General features: G+C 40.1%; 1 protein-coding gene across 1 annotated transcript; it reads right to left on the reverse strand.

Moving 5' to 3' along the window:
* Window positions 1–733: 733 nt before the first annotated feature.
* On the reverse strand, window positions 734–10,240 carry SLC35G1 (solute carrier family 35 member G1). The gene is made up of 3 exons (XM_077125402.1): window positions 9,992–10,240; window positions 5,829–6,009; window positions 734–3,883 (listed from the first exon to the last, which is right to left on the reverse strand). The coding sequence occupies exons 1-3, from the start codon at window positions 10,176–10,178 to the stop codon at window positions 3,145–3,147; spliced, it is 1,107 nt and encodes a 368-aa protein (XP_076981517.1). The 5' UTR covers window positions 10,179–10,240; the 3' UTR covers window positions 734–3,144.
* Between the last annotated feature and the right edge of the window lie 10,453 nt (window positions 10,241–20,693).

The raw sequence follows: 20,693 nt of genomic DNA on the forward strand, positions 1-20,693 counted from the left end.
AAATTTACTAGATTGAAATGCTAGTTATCAATGAAAGGGAGGGGTAAGGGGTATGTTATGTATAAACTCTTTTTCTTTTTATTGTTTTCTGAATTGATGCACATATTTTAAGAAATGATCATGATGATGAATATACAACTATGTGATGAAAAGAATGTTCATATTGTATGTTGATTGGTTTTATTAATACAAAATTTTTTTAAAAGGCAAAGAGAGGGCCCTAAAAGCAGAGGAAACAAGAGACGAAAGAATGTCTTGGCAAAACAGTTTGGAGGAGTGGGATTCAGGCCAGAAAATGAATTTGGATGTGTTTTGGTATGTAATAAGGTATCATTGTGGATTCATAAGAACCAGAGTAACAGTGAAAGCATGGCCTTGGGAAGTTTAGTCTGGCATTGGAACAAGGATCAGGGTAGAATAATAAGTCTAGAAGCAGGTAACACAGAATACTGTTGTGGTAATTCAGGTGTGAGATGAGAACTTGTGGAGTCAGATAGTAAACAACAGCCTCACTGGTTCAGAGTATAATTGTCTTCGTTTGAGAGATTCTGGTTTATATGTGACAGTATGAGAGGTACAGATAAACAGTTTGAAACTTGAGATAGCATTAAGCTGAATGGCCAGAGGTTCATCTCCAGTATAAAATGAATTTTGAAGCACATGGATGAAAAGGGAAATAAATTAAATCAGACATTTGCTATAATCATAAAAAACAAAATGCAGCTTTCTTTCACACTATTTTTATCAGTACTTATAAAACAATTTATGAAAATATTTACCTTTTCAGGATACAGAAAGTACAATCTTTGCAAAACACACACACACATGCCCGAAACTGTTACAATGCATATCCTGGTATACACCTTGGATATATAAAAGTGTCTAAGAATCACAACCTATAAAAATTGGGAGAAGAAATATTTTCTCCAAACTTGGTTATATATTGTGATATTCAAGTATTTAAACAACTTTGTTGAAGTAGAACATGTATGTAGTGTATAGGTCCAGAGGGATTTAACTTTTAAGACGGACTGCAGAGGTTTATACTGTGCCTATTACAGAACTGGGAGAGGGTTCCCTGAGAGTTAATTCGCCTTAGGCTGCTTAAGTAGTGGTTTAGTTTCCATACTTTTATCACGGGACTCAGGGAGGGTAAAAAGTTATGGAAACCCACCTTTGGCAGGCTTCTGCCTTGCATCTCTCTCCATGGAGCAGGGCTTCTACAAGATGGCTATCTCTAGGATACCTTTGAGCTAAAAAACACTCCGATTCTATAATCATCTAAGACAATTGTAAAATGATGCTTCTGCAGGTCTAAAAAAGTATTGTAAATTGGGCTAAAGTTATAATGACAGAGGTGACTCCCTCAAATAGACTTTATTTAGATTTGGTGGGTGAGAAGGGTGTGGGAATATCAAGAAGCCAAAAATTCCCTCTTGGAACTACTAGAAAAGAGGCTTTTCTCACCAAAGCATAAATCTTTCAGAAGCCAGTTTCTCCTTATTTTGGAAGAATTATGAAGAGAAGGTGAGGAAGAATCTATAATCTTGCAACTCTGCAAGCTCAAGATGGTAACAGATGTTACAGTTGACACAGTAAGAGTTAGGGATCATTATATTCTCACCAAGAATTCATTGTGCCCAAGGACGCATGTATTTCTCATTTCCTGATGAACTTCCCAAGCTTTTCTAGATATTATATTCTTCTCTCCTTAACTTCAGAGCATTGGTCTGATGAAGTTCCAAATATAAAATGCACTCTTTGAATTTATGATATTAGCATCATGATGCAGTATTGACATTTAATATCATACAGATATCCGAAAGCTTAACAATGATTTTTTTTCTATTCAAGAAACTGTAAAGTCAAACAATCATGGATTCACAGATCTATACATTTAATGTATAACCTAAAGCATTATTACATATAATTCCATAGAGGAAAAATACTATAAAAATAAGTTTCATACCATTTCCATACTTTAAAAAATATATTCTGAAATCCTCTAAATATTTGGTTCAAAGGGTAAGGGAGTATCTATTAGAGGTGAGCCATATGAAACAATAGATTTTGTGAGTCAAGAATGGTCAAATGTGGGCAATTTCATATGGTTCAATCTAATAAAATCCTGAGAAATTTGTATTTGGCATCACACAATAAATTCAGAGTACCTATAGAAAATTGTATTTCTAGTGAAGTGAAAACACTTTAGGATGGAAATGTGCACATAGCCATGATAAGATTCCTCTTGTGATTTAAAAACCCAAAATATTTTAATGTTAAGAAAAATTTAGTGCAGTTTCAAAAAAAAAACAATTAAAATTTTAGAATGACAGCTACAGTTGCTAATGCAATTAAAACAGAAAACCATTAGCTGGGCGGGCCACGGTGGCTCAGCAGGTAAGAGTGCTTGCCTGCCATGCCCAAGGACCCGGGTTCGATTCCCGGTGCCTGCCTATGTTAAAAAAAAAAAAAAAAGGAAACCATTAGCTAACTTTGGCGATTTAAGGACTTTTTTTAAAGGGTGCATATAAAAATTCTGGCATTAAAGTGAAAAGGCACAAATATGGGTTAAAAGAATGAAAGTCACTTATAAAAGTCATGAAAATAGGCAATCCATTTGTATTATTAAAACCATTTAAGTAGTTGCCTATTCCAAGTTTCAGCTTTGGCCTCCTAAATGGAATTATTTTGCAAATACATTATCAACATAATACTAATTATAGCAGCATTATCATCAGTTTCTTGGCCTCACACTGCTAAAAGAGCAGCTAAAATTTCCTCCCCACCCACCTCTGATCAGTACCAAAAATACACTGAAAAAATATCACATATATTTATACTACAGTTACAAAAAAATTTGCACATTTTCTTCAAATAATGACCTCTCCTCTCACCAAAGGCATCCTATCAAAAAACAAACCAAAATCAAAACAGAAGCTACAAAAACAATCTCTAGACCAAACTGGCTATTCTAAACTAAAGACATACCATATTCAAACATGGTATTTTAATTATGAAATTTATAAAATATAATCAATGAAGTAGACAGATCTTCCAGGCCTGTGTATGTATTTGCATGTGTGTGTGTGTGTGGTGTGTCCGAAATGGGTGATGGTGCATTTGAAAAAAATAAATGATGCTTTATTTGGAACTCTGGCACCATTTACGAATGGCTGCTCCAGTACTACTGGCTACTACGCAGAGAGCACCACCCACTGTCCACCATGATGGTACGTCATTGAAGAAAAGAATCTGAAAAGTAAAAGCAAAGACCACATCCATAGTCCTCATTATTGCTACTGGCCCTGCTTTTTCTATTTGAAGTGCCTTTGTGAGAAATACTTGACCCCCCAAACCAAACAGCCCGATTAGGATGAGAAATAGCCTGTCCAACCCACAGTAAGGCAGACTCCATTCTCCTAATACAAACAGGACAGTGGTGCTTTCGATGAGGCCAACTATCACATAATACCAAATGGTCAAAAAGTAGTCTACAGATTTTCCCATTTTTCTCAGGACAACTAGAGTGAATGCAGCGAGAACTGCATGTCCAATGGCTGCGAATGTTCCCTTGAGATGGTCTGGATAGCTTTCTTTCGTCTTCGCAGAGCTGGAACCAAACAGAAATGGTGGCCTCACAATCAGGATCACGCCAGTGATAGTGAATATGGTGAATAGAGCATCCCAAGGGCTGTATTTTTCCTTGAGAAACAGCCAAGCAAATATAGATGTAAACACTGGACTGCTAAATGTGATAACTGTAGCATCGGCAAGGGATGTTTCCTGGAAAGCATAGTATAAAAGGATCATGGCGGTAGAACCAAAGACTCCTCTGAGGATGAGGAAAATTCGTTGACTTTTTGGGCCTATAAACCCAGTTCTGTAAATTCAAATGAAGAAATGTGTATTAGATTAACTTGGTGTTTGATTTAACACTATCTAATTAAATACTATTTTTAAAGTCCCAAACATAAAAAATAAGGGAATGATGAATTATGACAATATCAACAATAAAATATTATACACTTTCAAAAATACTTATAAGTACAGCTAATGATATTAAAGTGTTCACAGTATAAACAAAAATAGTACAAGAGAACTACATAAATATTATAATCATAATTCAATAAACATAGATACTATTTTCCCCATTTAAATGCCTGCTTGCAAAAAAGACAAGAAGGAAAACACTGAAATGCTAATGGTGGTTCTATCCAATGGTTAGGCTCATAGTAATTTTCCTTTTTTCTATTTATTGTTTCCCAAATTTCCTACAATGAAATGTAGAAACTGGTATGCACTCCCAATCTCATGAGTTTCTCTGTAAAAGCTGAAGCAAAGCTAAAATATATTTTTCCATCAAATGTGAGATAACTTTTCATTGTCCAAATGAGAAAAAATGAGTTACAACACACGGTAAAACAACATGTAATTTGGATAAGTGTGATTACTGCTACTCAAAGGTTTTTCAACCAAAAATTCATTAAGCGCCTACTCTGTGAAATTCCTGGCTAGGTGTGAGCCATAGATGGGTGCCAGGTTGGGTATCACTAGGTCAACATGTAGGTCTGATGCGGAAACCCTTGGGGAGCAGGAATTAAGAAATGAAAGTGGTCATCTTTGGTGCATGCTCAAGAGGCAAGCTAAGAGTCTTACTGACAGGGAAAAACATTCACCAGGTCAAAACAGATCAGGACTGAGGATCTAAGGAATTGACCCTGACAGTACTGTCATTCTAAAGCAGGAAAGACAATTATTAGCATCAAAGGTACTGCTGCAATCCCTAGATATTTCTGCAGTCTTGCCATCATTTCCTAAAACACTGTGACTTGTCCTTGCTTATACATGGATATCTGACAATATTAATCTTAGCAGATTTTCATCTTTTCCACCAAATTCTTGAGATATGGACTGAAACTGTTTTAAGTGAATCTGCACTGTATTATGAGATACAAGATTTTGGTGGCAAGTGACTGAAAAGGAGTGTTTGCCTCTCTACTTTTCTCTCTAGCTTGTATTCTCTCTAGCTTTTATTTTATAAGTACCTGTTCTTTAATTTTTGTTCTTTTTTTTTTTAATTTCTTTTTTTCTCTAGTTTTTAATTTTGGGTTCAAACATCTTTGCCCAAAGATAGAAAGAACCAGACAGCCACCAAGCATCCACTGGCTTCCCCTCCCAGGGTCCATGGGTGTCTGGAGGCTGTTATGGTGTGGAGTAGGCATGACTTTAACCTAGGAAGAAATTAATATAATTAATTGTATCTGACCCTTGTAGCCACCTTGCAAGATAGAGGGGGAAGAAAGTATCGTGCACTCCAGGTTAAATGAAGAATATGAAAATACCTTATAAAGCCTTGCTCGAGGTAACCTCCTCCTTTCCCCACATCACCGTGGGGGAGACCTAAATATTGTCACTGCAACTCTCATAAGAGACCAGCCTATTCTACTTAAAGAAAACTCTGATCCTAGGAGACACTATACTATTTCCTTTCATTTACTTTTTTTCCCTCCAAATATTAGTTATGCCAAAGCAAAGTGATGAGGGGAATAAAAATTGGGGGGAATTATATAAGCAAAGCTTTGTTTTCAAAATGGGGGAATGATTAACTAAATCTCTTCCTCCCCCCTTTGTTAGGCATGTGGTCTGTGCTTGTGAGATAAATTCTGTGGGTGGATGGAAATTAATGACTTTTCATTAATCAGAGCCAAGGAGTATAGGAAGCAGTAAATTTATGAAAGGAACAAAGAGCAAAGCAGATACTGTATAGTAAAAGATTTACAAATGCTTATTAAATATCTTCTCTTTTGCAGTTAAGAAATACTTACTTTCTATATATTAAGCAAGGAAGAATGAACAGCATTTGAAACACACATCGAAATGCACTGATTTCTACAGCATGGACTTCCTGTAGTCTTTTAACAAATAAAGATCCTACTGAGAAGAGGAAGGCAGACAACAGTGTGTAAAACAAGCCAAGTCCAGGACAGAGTGCTTTCGTCTTGGCTTCTGAAAAAGATTAAATTCTGGTTAGTTCTTGCTTCCAAATGTAAATTTTATCATTTTCACATAGAAATTAAGAAAAATGGGACAATATTAGTAACTAACAGTCCACAAATATTACCTACTAAGCACATGCCTTCTCCAGGCCTGTACCATTTTCTCCATCTATTATGAAGAGCCTTAGACACAGGCTATGAGTTAAACTTGCAAGTTCTTTTAAACTTTTTTTTATTCTTAAATATAACACATATACAAAGAAAAGAAAGAAAAATCAATTACCTTCAAAGTACACTTCACCAAGTAGTTACAGAACAGATTTCAGAGTTAAACCTACATATTTAAAATGATAGTTTTGCAATATAAAATGGATTTCTTTGGGCTCACTGAATCATCCCTGAATTATAAATCAAGAGGAAGTGAGAGAAATCTTCAAGAAACACTTGTCAAAATAGCAAGTGAGCAATGCTTCCAAATGCTAATATTTTACACCATGTCACTGGTATAAATTCTGGAAAGCAGCTCATAGCTGTGTTATATGGTCACTAGTTGTTTCTCTGACTCCCCTTGTCCCCCACCCTCAAGGACCTCTGGGGATGGGACCTCATCCATCTTGTTCATACTTGGCACATGGTAGACTCAATAAATATTTCCTAAATGGAAGAATATGAGAGAACTTTATGCAAAGACTCAATCTAACAATACTGACAACAGCGTAATGTGGGAAGGCTCTCTACTTTCTTATCTTGAACTGTTAATCAAATCTTTATTAACTTCCATGGTTTTCAACTATTTTAGACCCTAAACTCCTTGAGGACAGGGGCCAGGTCTTCAACCCCTCTGACCTTCAGCACATTACCAGCATCTAAAATCTATTTCTTGGCTTGATCTGAACCAGGAGACCTTAGCCTTCTCCAAGATATCAAGTTTTCAATGTACTGGTGAGTCTGTGAGCTTTAAACTTTTGTTTAGCCACTAACCTTCCTGGGTGTGAAGTTTTCTATGGGAAGAGAAGTAGAACCTACTTTCAATTGTCCTTCAGAGGACAGCACTCCCTAAAATGGGCTGCACATTTTAAGGAATATCTTTTCTTTTCTTTTTCTTTTTTGAAACTAACACAGAAACAAGGAGAGAATAAGATGGAAATACAACTGGCCCTCACCAGTGACAACACATTGGACTTGAAGGATTTGTGGACATGGGCAATTTGTACTGAAACTGGGTTTATCAGTCTAATTTAGGAGTTAACAGTGTGTTGGCTATAGAACAATACTGTAATGCGTTTAAAAAAATGTCCTTCTCTTCTAAATGCAAACACTTGGAATACATTTCAACATCGAAATGCCAGCTAGATACCTTGGCCCACAAGGGATAACTTTCTAAGTAAGTACCAAATAATGATAATGTGCAGTCTTTCCAGGGGCATTATACAGCCTGACCTTTGTTGTCAAAGCTGTCGTTGCGGGCCAGAGGCCTTCACCTCTGCCTCTTTCAGGTACACAGGCAAAGACTCTGATTTGGAGCTAGCCGCTTTCATGTGATAGGTGCCCAGAATCCCCCACTTTCTCTTCTGTTCCCATGTGCTCAGATACTGCAGAAACAAACAACACATACCAACAGAGCCCATAAGAAGGAAGTTTTAGCAGACTTCCGAGTACCTTGAAATACATGTCTTAGCCATAGTCAGCCTTAGAGTTTAGCTTCTTGAATTCAGAATTCAGATCCAAATAAAACAGTTTTTCTTAGAAGAAACCCAATCCATACCTAGCACCTACGCCCTCAGACAGAACAGAATGAGATGATCAGGGACAGAAAACAGCTTCCTGTTCTGTATTTCAAGGATCTTCTCCAATCTAAATGTGTTAAATTTTCTCCAGTAATATTTTAACTTAATACAATATTTAACTCTTAAAAGTCAACTTTACACCCTTGGCTCTGATTATCTTTTCCCTTAAAATACATACACTCACATAGTTCCTTCCCTATAAATATTTAAGATCCCTACTTTCTGGTTGGGACAGGAGATACATTAGGTCTAGCTGAACATGATTATCTATTAAGGAGGATTGCTTCTCCTCAGACAGAGTTCCGTCTTTTACAGAGTAATAAGTAAATTTCAATTCTGTCAACACAGATGAGCAGGAAGGAGGGTAGAATAGTCCAAAATGGCATTTACTTCTGTAATGTGCGTCTATGTACATATGCCACAATAAGCATATCCAATAATTCGGCAACTCTAAAAAATTTTAAAAATGGCCACAGTGTAATATCCTGAGTTACAAGAAAACTGAAAAGATTCTTAGTTTCTCTATCTTCTGCTTTAAGCTGGTGATTCACAACCCTGGTTGGGAATTACAATCACCTGAATAATTTTTTAAAATTCAATTTCCAAGTCGCAGCCTAGATCTACTAAAAGTCTCTGTTAACTATAAGGAGCTCCACCGGTTTTGGAACCACTGCAAACAGTTGTGTGCTGCCTGTTAAGGTCATCTAAGAACGTAAGAAAACTGGTTAACAATTTCAACCTAAACTTGAAAATGAACTCTGCTGACATAACCAGTTAGAACAAGAGGCTAAAATGATACTGCCACAGAGTTCAATGACCACAGTGCAGTGGTTTCAAGTATTTCTACGGCAATTCTATTTTCAAAATATTACCTGATCCATCTTACAAGTACTAATACTAAGCTTTATTGCTAGCAACTTTCTTTGAAGTTAAAAAACTCCACAAAAGATAACTGCAGTCACTTACATAGGTCTGTCATTTTGCCATGTGGTGCCTGAGTGTACAGATTTTCTCATCAGTTCATAAAAAAACAGGAGAAACAGTTTGCAAGGACTGACTTAGATTCCACCAGAATTAACATTCAGCCTTATGGTAATAAGGCGAGAAACGAACTTCTTTAAAGACTGCACACCTGGTCAACCCAGTCTGGGGTAAATCTTGCTCTGGCTGCACCACCCACGCGAAGTGATCAGAAGTTTCATACTTTCTGTAGCTTTTAGTACAGAAATAGAAGAAGAATCATCTTCCAAAATCTCATTACACACAGGAAGGTGACAGAGGATGAAGTGGTGCAGACCATGCAATTCTGTCTTAAAAGGAGATTTGCCTATTTCCTCCTCCTTCCAAGGGTAGACTTCTATTCCAAGAAGCTGCTGCACATGTGTGGTCGACTTCCTGGAAGAAGGTGCTTAAATCAGCGCTGTGGCCAGTGGACAGGGGGCTGGGCTTTGTCTCTGGCAAGATGGATCTTAACCCTGTGCATCGGGACCCCCACCCTTTTCCCTCACGCCGGATATGGGGGTAAAAGCACCCCAACTAACCAGACCAAACAAAAAGCTCTCACCTTCTCGGGCCTCACTCAGAAGACGGGTTTGTGAACCCCTTCAATGCATTAAGATTGGGCCTCTGCCTAGTTTTTAATCAGTTGCTAAAAAACAGTCCTCGTATTCCCCCAAAAGTTAAGAACCATGGCACCACTCAACCTGCCTTTCCAAAATTCTAAGATTCTAGTACATATATTTTTCTGGACTGGATGTTTTTCAACTTCCTCTCCGGGTAACCCCACCGTTAACCACCGAGATCATTTTTCCTGGTCAGCTTCCTCCCAACTTCCTCGTGACTGCGAAACGTCCCCTCCCGCCGACCCCGCATCCCCGACCACCGGCGCTGCACACCGGACTGCAACCAGACTCCACGGTCCTGCCCGCCACACTTCAATGAGCGGTGCAGGCTTCGAACGCAAAACGGGTCCCAAACACTATCAGAAACTTTTTTCCCTTCTTCGCGCGGGTGGGCGGCGCAAGGGGCTTCTGTTTTGTAGCCCCCGGGGTGACAGCGCGTGCGTTTCCCGAGCCCCGGGGGGTGAGGGGTGGGGTGCACGGTCCGCACTGCGCCCTCGGCCACCGCTGCAGGGATCCCACCCTCCGACTCCCGCCCGGACCCCAGGAGGCCATACCCGCGCCCCTGTCCACACCCCGCACCTACCCGGCTCCGTGCACGAGCCGTCCGGCGAGGAGCGGCAGGACCAACATCTGCCGGGGCCGGGAGCGCCCACTACCTCGGCGGCTAACGGCTCCTCGCTAGCGCCCGGGGACGCGTCGTCCGGCGGCGGCGATGGCGGCGGCTCGGGCTCCAGCAACTCGGCGGCCACTACGCTGTCCAGGGGCCGCATGTCGCGGCCGGCGACCCGACGCAGCCGCCGAGCTGTCTGGAGCTTGCAGCAACCGCTCGGCTGCCCGGTTCTTCCGGCCAGCGGCGGCGCCGGTGCGCATGCGCGCGCGCCCCTCCTCCCGCTCCTCGGGAATTGAGCCCTGAGCCCCGCGCGCTTGAAATCCGCCGCCTGCGCCTCTCGCTGAGACGGAGACCTGCGGCCTTGCGGGTCAGGCTACCGCGCTCGCAGGTGGCCTGAAAGCGTCTGTCCTTTTGCTGGTGTCAGGCCAACGGGCTGGCGGCTTGCAGCCGTACTTCCCAAGACACACCGGACCCCTCTTTGCTTGAAATCTTTTGACGGTGCCTGGTTTCCCAGCCCTGGCGTCTGTGGTTAAGGGAACCACAGACGAATTGGGGTGCCGAATTCAGCACCTCTGGGATATCCTGGAAACCTGGCAAATCACGGTACCTATCTTTAAGTGATCAAAAAATGTTCCTGTTTTTCTTTCCTTTCCTTTTTTTTTTTTTTGCCACTCATCTAAGAAGAAAGGCAGAATTTTGCTAGCTTTCAGAGATTAAAATAAAAAAAGGATAAGCATGTAATTATGGGGGAAATTTATCTATAACACTGGGACAAAACCCATTTATATGTTCTTTGCAACAGGAGACATCCGTTTCTGATGTTTGATTTTCTTATTTGGTTAACTGAGACTTCCTAACTTGATCATATGTCAAGTTCAAATAATCTGATATAATTATACCCAGTTAAATTAAAGTTGTATGTCATTTGGCCCTAGGCCTCACTGAATCCTCTTAATGTAATTCTTTTTTCATCTCTTTGCCGTACATGTGGAAGGAAAATCTCTGGGCTAGGCTGAACGTGTCTGAACTGTTCCAGGTCCAAGCGTCAGGCAGACTGCACAAGAAAGTGAAGTTTTCCTTTACCTGGATGTTTGCACAAAGACGTTCACAGCCGAAACAGTGTTGGACTTTGTCAGATGTCCCAGGTTCTGGCCATGAGTCTGCCACTCATGGTGACAGTGAAGCCACCATACCTCCCTTGAAGTTAGGTCATTTCTTAGAAGTATGGTGTTCCTTTCCTACTTTAAAAAACTGTCATGCAAATAAAGTGCCTTTTTTTAGAGTAGAAGGGGAGCTCCTTTAAAAATGATGCCAGGCAATAGGCATAAACTGGAGTTGCTGACCCAGGAAAACTGGGATAAATGGCTACCTGAATTCTACCTTGACTATACACACTGCTCCTTGTTTGAAAAAGAATTAAGGCTACTTAAAGAAATGCAACAGATTGTGTTTTGCTTTTTTGTAAGTGGGGAATTTGTGAGGAGAGGTAGTGAGGATGGGAGACGATGATTATAGAGCAGGAACCAAGCAGCTTTTCCAAACACCTAGAAAGTCAAGTGCAGTTTCACAATTACATTCTAAAAATTAGAAGTACAGAAGATCTGAAGAGGGGATGAGGGTATGGTGGCTAGGAAGTATGATAAGGAAGAAGAATGGGATGCTTTGAGTGAGATATACCTTGATGACTCCACTTTGAATTCCATCCTCAAAAAGAAAAAAAGAGAGGATGGGTGCCACATCACTGTTGAGGGTGATAAAGGGTGATGGGGTGACTTGGGTTTGCAATTTATTCTCTTTTAACTTCCTTTCCCTCCACTGCTGACTTTGAATATGAATGATATTGGTCATATTCATTCTTCTACCTTAACTTAACTTAAAAAATGTAATGCAAACATAAAAGATGGCCAGTGAGAAAAGTATGCACCCAACTGGAGGTTGAAAAGACATGGGTCTGGCTGCAGCTTGACCCAGCCATGGTGTGGAGTGGTTAAGTCTTCCTTGAGCATTGTTGCTTCAGTGCTAGTGACAATGATTGGTGGATTCCCCCCATGGTGTGAAGTGTGGAGCAGAAATCCGGCGGCAGAGACTGGCTCAGAACCCATTGCAGTGGTCTGGGTGGAAGCTAATGAGTCCTGACCCAAAGTGGCGGCTCTAGCAGTGGCTAGAGATGATACGGACAGGACTTGTCAACTAAATATGAAAGAATTGCTTCTGTTGGAAAAATCATGCTGTGTCCCAACTGAAACTCTTCTAGAAGTTTCTGAAGAGATTCACTCCTCCAGTGTGAACAAGTGCTCTCATTACAATGCTGACTAACAACCGTGGGGACGATACACCCATAGTCCTGTGCCAAGAGGAAGGCAGATGAAAATGGAGGAGAGTGGCTGGATTCTGGGAGTCCTGGTCAACAAGCGAAAAGGGCCCAAGATCCTCCACATCCCAGTGGCAGCAGATGGAGTGTTCCAGGTACTGCAGGAGTCACCACTGACTTCCACGACTGTTTGCATATCAGGGGTATTCGTGAGTGAGACATTTGTAAATCAGGGACTGTCCATCTTTTTCATTTATGTCTACCTGGTTCATACCAGACAAATCCTGGTACTGATTTGAAATAACTACTTTCCAACCCTCCTCCCCCACCAAAAAAAAAATGTTTTGGATTCTTACCCTTTTAAATAATGCACCTTATGACTTTACCTAGTAGTTAGGTTCAATATTTATGTTTTGGAGAAAATCAGTGCCACGGAACACAATATTATAGTTCTAAATAACCTTGACCTATGAAAGAGAGAACAAACAAAAGAGGTCATTTAGGATAAAAGCAGGTAGTACATTGTAGAGGCAAAACTTATCAAATGAATGCTAAGTACTAATTCTGGAAATACAAAATATATGTGTGAGTGTGTGTGTTTGGGGGGTGGGGGGACAGCTAGGGAAAACCCTCCTGATAGTGTGAAATTGACAGTTAAACCAGCAGCATAGATCCAAAGTTGAAGTATCCCTAGATATGTATATAAAGTGAGGCATGCAAGAATTTCCACCCCCCACCCCACTCCAGCTCCAGCTATTTTCCCCTGCACCAGCTATGCCCTTTCTTCAGTTTTGATTCATAAATATAGTGGGATGAAAATAAGCATGAAAGGAGGAAATAATAGGAGGAAAAGAGATATCATAGTGTGTTCCTGGCTTCTGAAACTTTTCCATCCAAGTATCCCTAATACCTAAAGAGAACGAACTTGGACCTCAAAAATTTAAACTCTGGGGACAGATTTTTAAGTCCTTACAGAAATGGAAAGATTCTTTGAAGCCCCACCTTCTGTCTTAAAATTTCATATCATTCTATTCCTTTATTCCCTAATATATTTATATTTATCTTAGTACCATGTTTTATGTAACTTATTCAACTAATATTGTCTCAGTGCCTACACTGAACTATTTACATTTCTTAGCCAGAGGTAGAGTGGTGATCAAAAGAGCCAAAGTTCAAAGGAATGGGCATGGGGAATGACGGGGGAATGAAAAAAATGATGCTAGCATCACTCAGCACTGTGCAAAACCCATGCCCCAGAGGTGTGTGTCTTGTTTAATGTAGACTTTTTGTTCTCTCCCAGTTTGACAGAAATGGCCTGCAAGTCAGGACACCAGGTTCTGTGTGGTTTTGCAGCTCTGGGCAAATCTGCTGAGCTCTCTGGGCCTCCCCTTCCTTGGCTCCAAAGTCGCTGGACTGGATCCCCAGGCAGTTGCTTTCAGGCTGAGGAGACCCTGTGGGCCTGACAGTTCTCCTACAAGGAAGCTCTGAGGCCATAGCTGAGACTTTCTCCAGGTCTTGCTTGTTTTCCCATTCTCTGATCCAGTCCCAAGCTACAAAAGGCAGCTCCCATATAAATAGTTTGACACCCCAGAGAATCTATGTCTTCCTTTGGGAACTTCCTTTTCTGGTTGTAGATTCTCTGAATGTGAGGATGCCTGAGACTTTGGCTTGGCTCTAAATGATAAAAATACAATATAATCCACTTTAACCCCAAATTTGAAATTTGGATTCCACCCAGCTCTTATTTTAATCATTATGTAATGAAATGCTGAAAATATCCCAAGCACTATTAAATACATCTTTTCATTTACTCCTCAGGTGAACCACATCGGACAGTTCAGTGTAATGGTTAAAAGTGTGGCTCAGGAGTCAGATGCCTGGGGCCCCACCCTGGTCTCACACTTACCAGCTGCCAATGTTCACATCTATAAAGTGGGGATGAAATATCTAGCTGCAGTGAGGGTGAAACAGGAATACTTGTGTGCCGGTTTGAAACTGTCATGTACCCTAGAAAATACATGCTCTTTAATCCTCACTCAATAATGCTGGGTGGAATCTTTTTTATTGTATCCATGGAGACATGACCTACCCAATTGTGGGTAGTAACTTTTGATTAGGTGGTTTCCATGGAGATGTGTCTCCATCCATTCAAGGTGGGGTTGCTTACTGGAGTTCCTTAAGAGGGAACCATTTTGGAAAAAGCTTTAGAACCAACAGGGTCCACACAGCCGGAGACCTATGGAGATGCAGAAGGAAAATGCCCCTGGGGAACCTCATAAATTCCCTTTTTAAAAGCTGTTCTGTTCCTGGTATATTGCATTCTGGCTGCTTTAACAAACTAAAACAACATGTGAAACACCTGATAGCAAGTACTTTATAAAAAGATGTGCATTTTATTATCTGCATTTTATAGATGAGGAAACTAAAGCTCAGAGAGGTTAACATGCTTAAAGTCACAAAGAGAAGGGCAGATGGAGAATTAGAACTCAGGACTGTCAGAAGCTGAGGTCAGTCGTCTGGACCACTCTGCTTTACTGCTCACCCAGGGGGGCTTGATTACCAGGATTGCTGGTCTCTGAGAGGACCTGTTTAGACTACAGTTTCTTTTCCTCATACCCTGATTTCGACCATTGCTGTGGCAACATTCTATGACTTCTTACTACGCTGCAGAGATAACAGGGATGCCATGTGGTTTGTATTGGTTTTATGGTGTATCTTCAGCATTTTAGCTTTCTTGGAGTAAGATGCTGTGAAACAAAGAAAAAAAAACAATTGTTATTTTAAAGATATTAACTGATGCCTACCTGTTTCATTATCTGCTATGACAAACAATCACACCACACCTGTAATCTTCTCCTAACTCACTTCTGTCGCCCAAAGCTTGTGTCTAAACTGGTTGCTTTGTAGGTAATTTGCAAAGTGAATAGGTACTTGTAAATAATTCAGACCTGTTTTTAGTCCTTTCCTGAATCCTCCACCTGCCCCAGGCACCTTCCTGTTTCCACACCACTCTCTCTTGCCACCTGCTCCATTTTTCTTTTCCTAGGACTGTATCTTCCAATTATTCATGTTATCAAACAAAAAGGGCAAATAACAATTTATGCTAACATGAGACTTCAAGGAAGAAGAAGGCTTAATCCTGGTGTCTGTGAGCAGAGAATTCCAATATTAAACCACAAAGCATTATTTACCTTACAAACAGTTGTATGTGTGCCCACGTGGTTCTTGGCTGCTACAACCCAATCAACAAGGCGTCCTCTTGTCTTATGAAGCAGTAGCAGTTTTACCTTCAGTGGTCATAAGGATAGAAGACATTCAAGAAGCTCCATTTTTATACAAATCCAGGTATGTTTATGTGCCAGTTTGAAAGGATTTTGTGCCCTAGTTTTAATCCTGATCCACCTTGTAATAATACTTAATCCCTATTCAGCACTATAGGTTGGGAACTTGATTAGATGATCTCCACAGAGATGTGACTTGCCCAATTGTGGGTATTAACCTTGATTAGATGGAAATATAACTCCACCCATTCCAGGTGGGTCTTGATTACTTTATTGGAATCCTTTTAAAGAGGAAGCATTTTGGAAAAGGCTTGAGATCTGAGAGACACGAGAACCATGAGAGCGCATCTCCAGAGGCTTTTGGAGATGAAGAAGGAAAATGCCCCTTGGGGAGCTTCATGAAACGAGAAGCCTGGAGAGCAAGCCAGCAGACATCGCCATGTGCCTTTCCAGTAGAGAAAGAAACCCTGAGCTTTATTGGCCTTTCTTGAGTGAAGGTAACCTCTTATTGGTGCCTTAATTTGGACAGTTTTATAGACTTGCTTTAATTGGGACATTTTCACTGGCTTATAGCTATAAACTTGCCACTCAATAGATTTTTCCTTTGAAAAGCCATTCTATTTCTGGTATATTGCATTCCAGCATAGAGCAAACAGAACAGTTCGTTTCACCTTTCTACTTGTTCCAAATGCATTTTTTTTAATTATGGCACTAGATGTTTAAGTTTTACATAGGTAATACCCACTCATTATAAATTTTTATCAGTAAAAAAGAATATGGCATGAAAAGTAAAATCTATTCCTTCTGCCCTACATCCCACTCCTCAGGGACAATCACTGCAAACATATTCTGGATTTAGTTCTTCTAGTGATGGCCACTATGCTCTTGAACATTCTTAGTCCTCTAGTTATTAATTTATCAACTTTAAATGGTATCTTTTGATTCTGCTTTGAAAGATACAGAATTTTAGTGCCCTTCACCACCTCCGACTTTCCCTTGTTCCTGTCATATCTTTTTGATCAACTGGTGTCTGGCCAAGTTGGTAGACTTGCAAGTGGCAAGTGGAGACATGTTTGACATTAGGATAATAATAGTTGTCCTTTGTGGAATCTTTATTATTGACAGACAGGCCATGTGCTGACACTTTTTATAGGATAACTTGACCTTCACACTCACTTTAGTAAATAGCCACCACTCATTTTACAGATGAGAAAATTAAGATTTTGGTCAGTGATGTAACTTTCCCAGAGTCCACTAGTGTTAATAACTGGTAGAGCTAGGCTTAACCTGGATTCTCTGACACCCAAGCTCATGTCCCACATAGAGTCTGGACTTTTATAGTCATTTTAGATTCTTCACCAGCCATTTAGGAGGATTTCACCTTCTCTGCATCTTCACTCACATTAATTTCCTGAGTTTTTTTTTTAATAATGGCCTCTGCATGCTCTTAATGCATCCATATAACTCCTGCTCATATTTTATTGACTAAAGCAAGTCACATGAACATGTCTAGCTTCAAGGGGGGCAAGAGGTGCAGTTCTACCACGTGCCAGAAAGAGGAGTACCAGGATATTCATGAATGGCCCTAGTGACTATCACATACCTAATATCAAGGGAGATGAGAGATTCAATCAGAATAGATCCATCAGCACTCAGCAAGTTCAGATGTGTACAATGAGACCTTTATCTCTTCCTTAAATAGTGTAAAGTTTCCAGAAGGAAAATGAACAGAAAGCCACTCACAGTGACTTAGATGTGAGCTAAAAGGAGAGGGGAATAAAGGCCAGGAGGAAAGAAAAGCGGAAACAAATGAGAAACTTCTAAAGTTGAATGCCTTATTTTGTTAATTAATCATAAATACATTCTCAGGAAGACATACAAAAGCGTGTTGCTTGGGAAAATATTGGATTTCTCTGTTTTAGTACAAACTATAATATAGTTAAATATCTCCCAAACACTGACAATTATACTTTCATATTGGAATTGACTCACCTCTCAACAGCTTCACAAGCAGCCACTATAGTACTTTTTAAAAATGTAATAACCAAATAATCACTTTTTGATGAAGTTACAAAATCAGTAAGGAAAATATGGAAATCAAAATCTTCTGCATGTAAGGATTTTCCTGAAAAGAGGAATCTCGTGTAAACAAGCTTCTGTTGTTACCCAGCAACCACTCCTCTAGAGATCACTTTAATGGGGTAATTTCAGGTAGCAGCTGGTGCAACCTTGAAAGGATCCTGATTGCTTATCCTGCTCTCTGTTATAGAGGGCATCCCTGATAATAATGTGGTTGCTACTCATTCTTACCTGGAGTGCAATAACATAGAAGAATTGTTTTGAAATGTTCTTTTAAATCTTGGCATTGACTTTGCATATACAGTTGGGTCCACTAGATGCACATTTGAAAATGTAAGGATATTTACACTTAGAAATAAAAATGACTGACATGGGTGGGTCAGGGTGGAGACAAGCATTGTTGTACTTTGTCCAACTTGTAGCTGTTTAATCGATAAGCAGACATTCACAATTTAAACTGCCTGGGTTTGAATCTCAGCTCCACCACTTCTAGCTGTGTCTTCTTAACCATATTAATTAATTTCCCTAAGCTATGCTTGATTTATTTATAAAATGAAGCTAATAATGGTTTTTATCATGTAGACTTGTGAGGATTAAATGAGTTCATCTATATGCAATGCTTAGAACAGTGCCTGGCACACAGTAAAGCCCCAGTGTAAAGATTGGCTTTGATTGTTTTGGGCTGTCGTGTTCTCTCTCTTGCCAAATCACTCTTCCTCTTCTATTGATCCTTGACATGCTGGGACTGAATTAGAGGATATCTTTTCATGTGCTTCTCTGGCATGTGTACCTCACCGTGATCAAATAGCATTTAAAAGTGAATTATCCTTGCATGTTTTATTACCTGTGCTCCCTAGTAACTAGTAACTGAGTGGGTAGAGAACCAGTCTACCTCATTCACCACTAAATCCCCACTTGTTGAATGACTTACTCACTCGTGTGTACCCTAAGCAAGGTAATATGAGAATGGGAAGTGGCTAACCTACTGAGAACAAGCAGAGAGCAGAGTTGGCAGTAGTTTTTTAAACTTCCCAGGTTAAGTGATGCCAGGACTCTGAGAAGAAAACTGCTGAGTCACAGGCATGCATTTTGAGCAGGGGATAATCTTAAATTGAGATCTTGTAACACTGCTTTCTTTGGATTTATCCGTGCTGTGTAAGCAAATAGTAGTTGCTGGCTGCCCCTACCCGTCCTTCTCAAGAAAACGAAGGCACAGAGACTTTCATGATCTTATCTTAGAGCCCTTTAATCGCAAATAATGGGATTCATTTAAATTTGCATCAAAAAAGAAACGAGGAGTAGGGGGATGTGTGTAAGGATATACAGGGAGTGTCACAGAATCCAAGGGCAGGAATACAGCTGGGTTTCAGGAAGAAATGTCAAGGTATCTTTCTTTGGATGCCTTAGCATGAACATTTTATGATCTTAGAACTGTAAACTTGTAACTTAATAAACCCCCTTTATAAAAGCCAATCCATTTCTGGTATATTGCATTCCAGCAGCCTTAGCAAACTGAAGCAGCATGTATTTTGCATATGGAAAGAACATGTCTTTGAGGGGTCCAGAGGGTGGAAGCGTGCTGGTTTGAATCTGTTTTGTACCCTAGAAAAGCCTATGTCCTTTTAATGCATCGCTGTGGGTGCAGACCTTTTGTGGGTGGGACCTCTTGCTTAGGTTGTTTCCTTGGAGAAGTGACCCTGCCAATTCAAGGTGGGTCTTAATCCACTTGCTGGAGTCCTTTATGAAAGGATAAAAGGCAGAGACATTATGGAGAGAGCTCAGAGAAGCTAAGAGAGAAAAATGCCCACAGAAACTCAGAGAGATTTTGGAGGGAAATGTAGCCAAGCCATCAGGATTTAATGGATGATTTTGATTACTGAATCATATAGATATTTCTTTTTGTTTTCTGGTATATTGAAGTAAAATAGGGAAATACCCAAAATCTCTAAATTGTATTCCAGCTACCTTGATCTCTGATAATGGTTGTGTAGCCCTTATCTTCTGCCTCTGTGGTTGTAAAAACCTTGTGACTAATCTTCATTTGGACCCGATTATCCAGTTTTTCAACTTTAGAGTTTTGTAATCACTAAAGACAGCCCCTAGTGTTTATTAATGAAGGGTCTTAGGTCTGCCTAGAACTAACCCACCCCAAGTTCAAAGTTATCTTGAGGACCAAGACTGGACCTAACCAAAGTGGGCTTAGACTTTAACCTACAAGTCACCTAGACCTCATCCCGCCATGTTCTTTCATACGTTCTGTGACTGAGCATTAATCAATGTGCGCATGCTCAGTAGTCAGAACTCCTCTAATTACATCACCTGGGGCCACGGAGGTTATTATCTTAAACCCTGCCCACCTTTTCTCTAATAAAACTACCTGAATGACTGCAGTTCGAGGAGACAGATTTTGGGCCTTTAGGCCATCTGCTCTCTTACTACACACCTATAATAAACCCTTTCTCTCTTTGAAACCTGGGTGTCTCAGGAATGGGTTATTGAGCACATCAGGCAAAAGAATCCATGGCCTTTGTCTGGTAACAGAAGGACCAGCAGACATCACCATGTGCCTTCCCATGTGACAGAGGAGACCCAGATGCCTGCAGCCTTTCCTAGAGAAGATATTGTTGCCTTTATTTGGACATTTTCACAGCCTTAGATCTGTAAATTTGTAACCTAATAAATTTCCATTGAAAAAGCCAATCCATTTCTGGTATGTTGCATTCTGGCAGCTTTAGCAAACCGAAAACAGTAGGTTTTTGATAAAGGTTTCCTTTATGCTATGTTGTCAGTCCTGCTCATCATTTGTCTTAAAACTGAATAAGGCCATAGATAACTGGATATTCAAATAGCATATTTTTGTAATTCATTCCATAACATTTATTGAATTCTTAGCATTATTAAGTACTTTTATGTATATTATTTCATTTAATTCCCCAAACGAACCAGTGAGTGGAAGAAAACTAAATATATATTGAATGTCAAAAAAGCCGTTGTATGGCTGAAG

The sequence above is a fragment of the Tamandua tetradactyla genome, chromosome 13 (assembly GCF_023851605.1).
Source record: "Tamandua tetradactyla isolate mTamTet1 chromosome 13, mTamTet1.pri, whole genome shotgun sequence".
In the NCBI taxonomy this organism is placed as follows: Eukaryota; Metazoa; Chordata; class Mammalia; order Pilosa; family Myrmecophagidae; genus Tamandua; species Tamandua tetradactyla.